We start from the raw sequence: 9,803 nt of genomic DNA on the forward strand, positions 1-9,803 counted from the left end.
GTATTCCTGAAACGTTGAATTTCTCTAAGCTGTTCCATTCAACCAATGAAAAATAAGATTAACGAGAATATTATTAGGTTGTCCTAGCTTACTAATCATTTTTGACATTAACTAACAATAATAAATGGTAGTTTCACGTTTCTCTCCCCCAACGAGGGAGTTGCAGCTCAACAGTTTGAGGAACCCCAATATGCCATTGACCAATATATGTATTTTTAATTCCATTCTCCCCCTTTGCAAGTAATATTAAAAAATAATAGTTTTATGATATTTTTTAATCAGAAATAAATTCAAAGCCGTTCTCCTCTGAGCTCAAAAATATTTCTGTACAGCTTGGAATAAATATTTTTCAGTTATATTTGGTTGCTTTCAAGTGATCTCAAGTGTCTCCGCAGATGTGAGTTTTGTGTGAAAGTCCTTGGGCAGTGGGAACACTTGAACGGTTTTTCTCCTGTATGCGATCGCAGGTGCGTCTCAAGTAATGATTTCCATACAAAAGACTGTGCGCAATAAATACATTTGAACGGTTGATTCCCTGTGTGCCTTCCGAAGTGGCGCTGAAGACTTGATTTCTTTGTAAAAGATTTAGGACAACAGGAGCAATAATGGCGCTTCTTAATTCTTTTACCCTCTTTGTTTCTAGTAACAGATTCAAATTTTTTGTCTTCGCCATAATCATCACGACCCTTTAAATCATCTTCCGTCACCTCGATCGTTCCATTACTATGTTTGTTTAAAAAAGTCAGGACTTCTTCGTCAAACTCTAAACTATCTTCTACAAGTGGCTTGTTATCCGGTCGGCAGTCTCCCTGCGTTTTTAAATGCCTTCGAAGATGCGAGCTTTGGGAAAAAGTCTTTGAGCAGTAGGAACACTTGAACGGCTTTTCTCCTGTATGGGCTCGCAGGTGTGTCTCAAGTGTTGATTTCCACATGAAGGACTGTGGGCAATATTTACATTTAAATGGTTGATCCCCTCTGTGGATGGCAAGGTGGTATTTAAGACTTGACTTCCTTAAAAACGTTTTAGGACAATAAGGGCATTTTCGCCGCCCATCAGGGCTTTTCTCTATGCTACTATTAGTAGCAGGCTCGCAATCTAAGTTAACGCCAAAGTCATCAACTCCTCGTAAATCATCTTTCATCACTTTGATCTCTAAAAAGGAAAGCTCATCATCGTCAAACACGTATTCTTCAAGTGGCTCGTTTATCACTTGGCATTGGTTTCTATGAGGTCCCTTGTTTCTTGGCAAAGCTTTTACTTTTCCTTCCTTGATTTGGCGGACGAACTGCTGAGTTTGTTTTGTGTTTGACTCGTCATTTTCACAGTTCGATACTTCGTTGAATTGATTCTCAAGAAAATTATCTTTAAAAGAATTTTGTACATGGTAGTTTGGATGTGCATGAGTCGTGTAAATGGCAATGGGAAACGGATCCCTTTTCTCAATGTTTTTGTTATTGCGCTCAGAAATCTTCATGGCAACATCATATTTTTTTATTCCTTTAAAAATCAATGTTTCGCTGCTCCCAGACAAATGCAGCACCTTCAAATCTGAAATCATATAACATTATTATCGGTCTTTTAATAAAAACTCCTTTCTTACGTCGTATCTGGGTAATATTCCAATCAACAAACCAAATATTTTTACAACAGATGTTCTTGTAATTTCCTTTAGAGATGTGTAAATGGCTGATATTTTCACCGCCGATAATATCGAAAAGACTTTAAAAGATAAGGGGTATTCTTTACATTTATTGAACGTGGTACCGTTTGGTTTCGTTCCACCACTTGCACACCATAAAATGGAACCGTTGGGATTTTTGACAAATGTGAAACTCGTGTTCCAACAGAGCACATCCACCATCCAATAAAAGCTGACTTAAAGAGCAGTTGCTCACTCAACATTAACGAATGGCGATTTCAACTCAACAAAACTGCCGTAAAATTGGTTTGTCCTAATCCTTTTGTGGAATAGTTAAAAAACATATCTGAACATTTATAACATATCCTATAACGAGTATGCATACATTGTGCTGGCTGGGAAAGAGCCTTACCTCCCATACCCCACAATCCGCTTTTACTACGCCTCTGTCTAGCCAATATTATTGTGGTAAATTTGTAAACAAAACCAAAATATCTGTTGTTTGGAACTTTATAGGAGAACATAGTACATTTTTAATTAATATTAGTTATTTTTAAGGAAGTGGAGACCATATTCTGAGTCTTTGCTGCAAACATTGATGTTTTCGTACGCAGAACAGCTTACATTTTGGCCCACTCATAGCAGCTTGTTTTTAAAAGCTTTTCCGCTCATAAAAAACTACAAATAATTCAACAAAAGCATAAAAACAAAATGTTTAACCATTATTTAATTTTTTTCCGCCATCGATTTCAAAAATGACAGACTAGTTTGCGTAGAAACTGACAGACGGACATGGCTCGATCGACTCATCTAGGGCTGCTGATCAAGAATATATATACTGTTTGGGTTCGGAACCGTCTCCTACACTGCGTTGCAAACTTCTGACTGAAATCATAATACCCTTTTCAAGGGTATAATAAGATATTACAAAAGATGTTTCTTGCTCTTTCCATTATTGCAAGCAATCTAGATAGACGATTATTTGTTGTTAATATTTACTTCGCACCGTAGATAAAGCAAAGTCCAATCATCCATGCAACCATTCTGCATATCTATGGTGTACCATAAAATGGATGTTTTCGTACGCGTTCTGCGTACATTACAGCTTGCATTTTGGCCCACTGATAGCGACCTGTTTGCAAATGCTTCTCCGCCCATAACAAACTACAAGTAGTTCCAACAATAGCCAACAAATAAATTTTTCTCCGCCATAGATTTCATTTGTGCTCGCTGTCATCGTTCCATTTTTCACAGTCAAGAGAAAGAATTCAGAGTTGCACCGAGAAAACTAACTATCGCATAAAAGAGCTCGTCAAAGTTCGTCAAAATTGGATGGCGGACTAACTGGAAAATTTTCGGAACAACAAAACCTAACGGACTATCCGTGTGAAGACCCTATAACTGGCAAATTTTCAGGGCAAAGCCTTACGGACCATCCGTTCAACGGGTGGTGGATGGAGCTCTGTGAGAAGACCCTATACATAACATAAATGCAAAATTAAAAATATTTTGTATTATATAATTAAAATATTAGTTAGGTATGTTATTAGTTGTCTAATTATTATTTTTGTACTTATTGTAAAAATTTGATTTTATGTAACTTATGTAACACACTAATAATACTTAAATTCCAAGTCTTAATTATCTAGGTACACTTCAACTCTGAGTGCAGAGCGTATCTGCAAGAAATAGCTAGATTCATAGCCAAGTTCTAAGCGGCAGCACTGGTCTGGTCTGGCAACGCTAAGATAGATAAGGACAGTACGGCAGTTCTTAACATTTCGGCTTAACGTGCTTAAACACATATTAAATTTAGACACCACGCAAGCGACGGCGCCCGAAATGACAACGCCCACGCGTGCCACCCTGGAGAAGGCTCTGAAGAGCGACCAGAAGCTCCTGAAGGCCGCCACCCAGATAGCCAAGGGCAGGTTCCCACCCGCATCTCCGACAGACCGAACCTTCTCACAGAGATTCCTTTGTTTTCTCCAGATTTGACCTCCAAGGCGTATGACATATCCACCCTGGCCGAGGAGTTGGGCTTCGCCCTGTCCTCGCCGGACACGGAGCAGCGGGTGGCCGGAACCAACCTGCTGTCCGCCGTGCTGGTCGCTCTGCCGCAGGATCTGCTCCGGGAGCGCCAGCTGGAGTTCCTCAGCACCTTCTACATGGACCGGCTGCGTGACCATCACAATGTGATGCCAGCCATCATCGACGGCATCGACGCCCTGGTCCACATGAAAGCTCTGCCGAGAGGACAGATTCCCCAAATCCTGCAGTCCTTCTTCGAGTACACCACCTGCCAGTCGCAGACGAGGAGCGACCGCACCAAGCTGTTTCACATCTTCCAGTACCTGACGACGAACTTTAAGGATGGTAAGCCTCGGTTTGGTTTTTGGAGAACGTGTTTTCTAGCCATCAACTTGTACAGAAGCGTTTTTCCATTTGCTTTGGTAGTTTCGAAGGAAGCTATAATTTGAATCAGATGTTTGTATCAAAGGCATATATTTCTGACATCTGTAAAGAATGTATTTATGTTCTTGAACATTTTCTTTGTCGGTCCGTCAGTTCAATTTACCCGCTCAGTTTAAAGCTTGGGTATTAAAATGTTCGTTTTTGCCTAACATTTGGGTGACAGAAGTTATTAGTACGGCTACAGATATAAAATGAAAAGTTTATATCTAGCGAAAATAGGATTAAAAAGTCACGAATTTTTCGAATGAGTAACAAAGTTATATATGTCCCCTAAAATATGTCTAGACGCTGTTACACTCAGCGCATTTAATATCATTTGAGAATAGTTTAAACAATTTGGGAAATTTAAAATTAAAAACAATGTACCTTTATATCTACCATTATAGAGCTCCAGAAGATGGCCGGTGATTTTGTCTACGGCCTGATCAATTCCATTGACGGCGAGCGTGACCCTCGCAACCTTGACATCATTTTCACCTTCATGCCCGAATTCTTGTCCACGTATCCGCTGCTGCATTTGGCCGAAGAGATGTTCGAGATCTTTGCTTGCTACTTTCCAATCGACTTTAATCCCAGCAAGCAGGATCCGGAGGCCATAACTCGCGATGAATTGGCCGTGAAGTTGACCAACTGTCTGGTGGCCAACAACGAATTCGCGGAGGGCACCGTAGTGCTGGCCATAGAAAAGCTGGAGAGTGAGCTGCTGGTGGCAAAACTGGACTCCATAGAATTGCTGGCAAGAAACATAGATTCAAAAACTTCAACCCTTAGTAATTGCTATTTTTGTTACAGCACCAAGCTGCCTTGAAATTCCCACCCTCCGTTTTGGAGCCGCACTTCGATCAGATTTGGCAGGCTCTGAAAGCAGAGACCTTTCCCGGAAACGACAACGAGGAGATCCTTAAGGCCTCGCTCAAGGCTTTGTCTGCGCTCCTAGAGAGGGCTTCCCACTTACCTGATATAAGCCACAGCTACCAGAGCTCTATCCTGGGCGTAATCCTGCCGCACCTCAGCGATGTCAATCAACGCCTCTTTCATCCTGCCACCGGGATCGCCTTGGTTTGTGTGGCGGGAGACGCGCCCTACGCAGCAGACAAGATCCTGAACAGCTTTCTGCTCAAGTTGCAGGCCACAGACGCAGGGCCTGAACAGCGGATCAAGATCTATTATATAGTTAGCCAGGTGTATAAACTGTGCGCATTGCGTGATTCCCTGCAGAAACTCGATACAACGATACGTGAGTCCCTGCAGGATGCTGTGATTGCCTCTTTAAGACTTATCGAACAGGATGATTTCGATGCCAAGCAGGAGGACTTGGAGCTGCAGAAGGCGGCACTTTCTGTGCTCAACGAAAGTGCTCCGGTGCTCAGCGAGAAACAGCGCGCCTTGGTCTACAAAGCGCTGGTTCAGCTCATTAGCCATCCGTCCATCGATCTGGATTTTACCGCACTTACGGTCAGTCTGGGAGCCCTGCAGCCGGTGGAAGTGCAGTCGAACTTCATCGACGTTTGCGTGCGAAACTTCGAAATCTTCTCCAACTTTGTAAAGCGGAAGATATACGCCAATCTGTTGCCCCTGCTGCCTCAAATGGCGTTTACTCAGCGCATTTTGGATTTGGTAATGACGCAGTCGTTCAAGGATACAACCGCAGAGCCCATTCGTTTGCTGGCTTTAGAAGCCTTGAACAAACTGCTCGTCCTGGAGGATCAGCGCTTCATCGTCGATTTGCAGCAAGAGTCCAACCTGCTTCACAAGCTCATCGAGTTGGGTCAACACACGGAGGGTCTGTCCCTGCAGTCACTTGAGCAGATTGCGGGCGCCCTAAGTCGCATCACCCAGCAACTTCCCCTCTCAGAACAGAGCGCAATAGTTAGCGAGTACCTTCCTCAACTCAATCTAAACCAGTCTGCGGACCTGTACATTACCAAGGGTTTGCTCGGCTACCTGCATAAAGACATCACACTGGATGACCACTTTGAGCGACTTCTGACCGACTTGACCCAGCTCTCTCTCAACACGGAAAACGAACAGTTGCGCGTGATCGCTCATCACCTACTTTGCAGTATGGTGAACAAGATGGAGAGCAATCCGGCCAACCTGAGTAAGGTTAAGAAGATCACAGACCAGCTGAAGGCGGCCATCAAGAAGAACGATGTGCGGGCCGTGGAGATCCTAGCCTGGGTTGCAAAGGGGCTAGTGGTCGCGGGATTCGATGAGGCTGCCGATATTGTTGGTGATGTAGGTACTAAAATATTTGTATTTTAACGTGAGTTATAAGACACATTCTCTTTTAGCTTTCTGATCTACTGAAGCATCCCAGTTTGAGCACTGCCGCAGCATTGGGATTCGATATCATTGCCGCCGAATACCCGGAACTGGATTTGCCAGTGGTTAAGTTCCTCTACAAGCAAAAGCTCTTCCACACAATCATGGGAAAGATGGGTAGCAAGCTGGCCAACTACTGTGTGCACCACTTGAAGGCGTTCGTTTACGTACTGAAAGCCACGCCACAGGCCGTCATCAAGCTAAACATTGAGCAGCTCGGTCCGTTGCTCTTCAAGAGCCTAGAGGAGCACAACGAGGCGCAGTCGCTGTGCATCGCACTGGGCATTTGTGAAAAGTTTGTGGCGCAGCAGGACGGATACTTCCAGGCGCACTTGGCCCACCTTATACCTAGCTGCCTGGAGCTATCAAAATATAAAGCTCAGCACACAATGGTAAGTTACTTTTAGGGTTTTCATTCTACTGGAAACCTATTCTTCGATTTATCAACCTTTAGCTTTCTTGACATATTATTTCTAAAGTTTGTTTTATTTCATTTGCTTTTGAAATACATTAGTTAAATAAGAATAACCTTAAAATATATTTTTTTCTTACAGCAAGTTCGCATTGCGGCACTGCAGCTGCTCTACGACATTACCAAGTATCCGACCTTCGTCCTGTTGCCCCACAAAGTGGATGTTACCCTGGCCCTTGCCGCCGCCTTAGATGATCCCAAGAGACTGGTGCGGAACACGGCGGTCAAGGCCAGGAATGCCTGGTACCTGGTCGGAGCAGCTAGTGGGAACTAGCCAAGGAACAATACCATTCTTGTTAATACTTTAAAGCCAATAAGCGAACGCACAAAATCTAGGATCTACATTCGTAATTGTGTAGTTGTTTTTATTAAGGTTTGTCGAAGAATGTCGGACGCGGATCGAAGGATCATAATATTAATCGAGATATTATATCCGTTTTTTATTATTTAATGCGATCTAACTATTTATTTTAATGTATACGTCGTGATTATTCGTGCACATGTACATTACAAAAATTGGTTTAAAAATGGAAGAGCAAAACATCAAATGAATTGTGGAAATCTATGTCACCTAGATTAAAAACTTTTTGATCGAAGGCAACAGTGCGTATGGGTGATAAACTTTGAAGCCAATTCGCAGACCCTAAAACGCATTTTTTTTCAAAAAATGATATTTGTTATACCTCAATGCACACCGTATAGACGGGTGAGAGCAGGTTCTTACAAATTTCCATACAAATTGAGAGGAAAGCATTCACACGTACTCGACTATCAGAAACCTGATATTCTGCTAACCAATTTGAAAATGAAATACCGTGCCGCTAACGAAATTGGTAAAATAGGTGCCGCTCAAGTCAACAGCGCCACCTAGCGGCCGGTAGAGGCATCATTGCATACAAGGCTTTATGAACGTAGTTACTCATAGCTTTGAAAATATTTTATAGGTGCTACCACTAATAGAATATTAATAGGTTCGAAAACGCTTCCTTCTGCTTCTTACACACTTTAAAACGGATACAATAGTAACTCTACGAGTAACGGGTATAAATACTAAGTTCTTGGAAGCAAAGTATCATTTTTGTTCCAATTGTTTGATACACTTCAGCGAATGGTAGATTTCCACTATATATTAAATCTAAAACAAGTGAGCAGGCTAAATTAGTTGTTTTTTGTATATTTAGGTATCCGATTAAATCAATTAGAGGTATCCCTAGATTACTTTTAGCTACTTTCAGATCTCGATGTTTAGTGTTCCTCAAGAACCAAACTGAGGGTTCTGTTCAGTAAGGGTGTTCGCACTGGGAACGGGCCATAAGTGCGCACTTCTGAGCCCGCTGCACCACCTCGGGACATCGACGGCGTCTCATAAAGCGGCAGTCTTGGAAGAAGCCTTCGTTCCTGGGAAAGCCGTGCGTGAAGTCCTGGAACGTCAGCAGACCCAGGCCCCAGATCTTGCCGCCACGAAACTCACCCTCATACTTCATTCCGTCGGCGCGCCAGAAGATTCCATTACCATGAAACCAACCCTGATGAAACTCGCCTTCGTATCTGTCTTGAAAAAAGATTAATTTGAATAACATTTGTGATTGTATTGTAACTGAGATGCAAACCAACAGAATCCATTGTGAAATTCAGCATTAAATCACTAGTATAATTTAAATATCATTCATTAACAACAACAATTTTATGATGTTAGGGGCCGTTTTCTCGTCCGTTTGTTATACCCGTTACTCGTAGAGTAAAAGGGTACATTGAATTCGTGCAAAAGTATGTAACAGCTAAAAGGAAGCGTTTCCGATCCCATAAAGTATATATATTCTTGATCAGGGTCACTAGCCGAGTCGATCTAGCCATGTCCGTTTGTCTGTCCGTATGAACGCTGAGATCTCGGAAACTACAAAAGCTAGAATGTTGAGATTTCCCACACATATTCTTGGGCTTCCTACGCAGCGCAAGTTTATTTCAGCCGAGCGCCACGCCCCCTCTAACGCCCACAATCGGCCACTAACGATTTTAAAATTTCTCTCTTGTTAAATTTGAAGTAGGGTTAAAGCCTTGAAATCATTGTTTTAACCCCACTTTAAATTTAACAAACGGACGAGGAAACGGATCTAAAAGTCTTTTCTGGAGGTTTGCATCCACTTGCATTATCGAAACTGACTTTGCGCCATCCGCGAACCAGAGACAGCCGACTCCTTGACTCAGTCCCTCCTGGAACTGGCCATCGTAGCGCGTTCCATCGGCAAACTGCAAGTGTCCAATGCCGTGCTTCTGGCCACGCTGGTTCCACTCGCCGATGTAGCGGCTGGCGTCCTCATACCGCCATCCTCCCACCTTCACCGCCCCGGCGCTGTACTGGCTCTGACCCTGTTGGTGGTGTCCATGCTGACCATGCTGACCCTGCTGGTGGTGCTGTTGCTGATGTTGGTTCTCGATCCGGGCCGTGGTTACGCCCACGCTGCTCACTGAGAGATGTGGATGGCACTGAATTAGGGGTCCGCATCCTTTTGTCCTGCGCCCACTTACTGTCATCATCGTAGTCGTCCATGGCCATAGCTCCGTTCACCGCCGCCGATGCGCTTCAAGCTGCTACTGAGCTCCGCTCTGCATCGGAAACCCACACTTTGTGTGGCTTCCGACGGGGCGACGGCCCTGGTCTAAATCTAATTAGCATACTGCAGTTCTGCACAGTGAGGTTGGGTTTAAAAATCAAAGCTAGATCACTAGACCTCGGATTTTGCATATTTGTCCATTTTTGGTTCGATTTTTACCAAAATTTCTAGTTGAGTGTCATATTTTTCAAATGTAATAAATTCGGATGCATATCGGAAATATGCTAAATATATGCATAAAATAAGCAAAATATATGCAAAATATATACAAAATATATG

General features: G+C 43.1%; 2 protein-coding genes and 1 long non-coding RNA gene across 3 annotated transcripts; 1 reads left to right on the forward strand and 2 right to left on the reverse strand.

Annotated features, from left to right (window-relative positions):
* Positions 1-257: 257 nt before the first annotated feature.
* Positions 258-1,719, reverse strand: LOC138913567 (uncharacterized). Its single transcript, XR_011419347.1, has 2 exons — positions 1,602-1,719; positions 258-1,549 (listed from the first exon to the last, which is right to left on the reverse strand). It is a non-coding gene; the product is annotated as an uncharacterized lncRNA (long non-coding RNA).
* A 1,662-nt stretch (positions 1,720-3,381) lies between these two features.
* Mms19 (MMS19 nucleotide excision repair protein) lies at positions 3,382-8,070 on the forward strand. The gene is made up of 6 exons (XM_017154509.3): positions 3,382-3,567; positions 3,633-4,016; positions 4,502-4,851; positions 4,908-6,353; positions 6,410-6,832; positions 6,995-8,070. Exons 1-6 carry the CDS (start codon positions 3,483-3,485, stop codon positions 7,184-7,186), a joined length of 2,880 nt encoding a protein of 959 aa, XP_017009998.2. The 5' UTR covers positions 3,382-3,482; the 3' UTR covers positions 7,187-8,070.
* An 86-nt stretch (positions 8,071-8,156) lies between these two features.
* On the reverse strand, positions 8,157-9,649 carry rtp (MORN repeat-containing protein retinophilin). The gene is made up of 3 exons (XM_017154418.3): positions 9,439-9,649; positions 9,074-9,377; positions 8,157-8,460 (listed from the first exon to the last, which is right to left on the reverse strand). The coding sequence occupies exons 1-3, from the start codon at positions 9,464-9,466 to the stop codon at positions 8,193-8,195; spliced, it is 600 nt and encodes a 199-aa protein (XP_017009907.1). The 5' UTR covers positions 9,467-9,649; the 3' UTR covers positions 8,157-8,192.
* Positions 9,650-9,803: the final 154 nt, after the last annotated feature.

This window comes from Drosophila takahashii, chromosome 3R, assembly GCF_030179915.1.
Source record: "Drosophila takahashii strain IR98-3 E-12201 chromosome 3R, DtakHiC1v2, whole genome shotgun sequence".
NCBI lineage: Eukaryota > Metazoa > Arthropoda > Insecta > Diptera > Drosophilidae > Drosophila > Drosophila takahashii.

Excerpts from the sequence above, each read along its gene's own strand:
- Mms19 (XM_017154509.3), top strand. The coding sequence starts at position 3,483 with ATGACAACGCCCACGCGTGCCACCCTGGAGAAGGCTCTGAAGAGCGAC. Across the intron at positions 3,568-3,632 it reads CGCCACCCAGATAGCCAAGG|ATTTGACCTCCAAGGCGTAT; the intron begins GCAGGTTCCCAC and ends TGTTTTCTCCAG. Across the intron at positions 6,833-6,994 it reads ATAAAGCTCAGCACACAATG|CAAGTTCGCATTGCGGCACT; the intron begins GTAAGTTACTTT and ends TTTTTCTTACAG.
- rtp (XM_017154418.3), bottom strand. The coding sequence starts at position 9,466 with ATGGCCATGGACGACTACGATGATGACA. Across the intron at positions 9,378-9,438 it reads GGACGACTACGATGATGACA|TGAGCAGCGTGGGCGTAACC; the intron begins GTAAGTGGGCGC and ends CACATCTCTCAG. Across the intron at positions 8,461-9,073 it reads TGGTTCGCGGATGGCGCAAA|ATACGAAGGCGAGTTTCATC; the intron begins GTCAGTTTCGAT and ends TTTTCAAGACAG.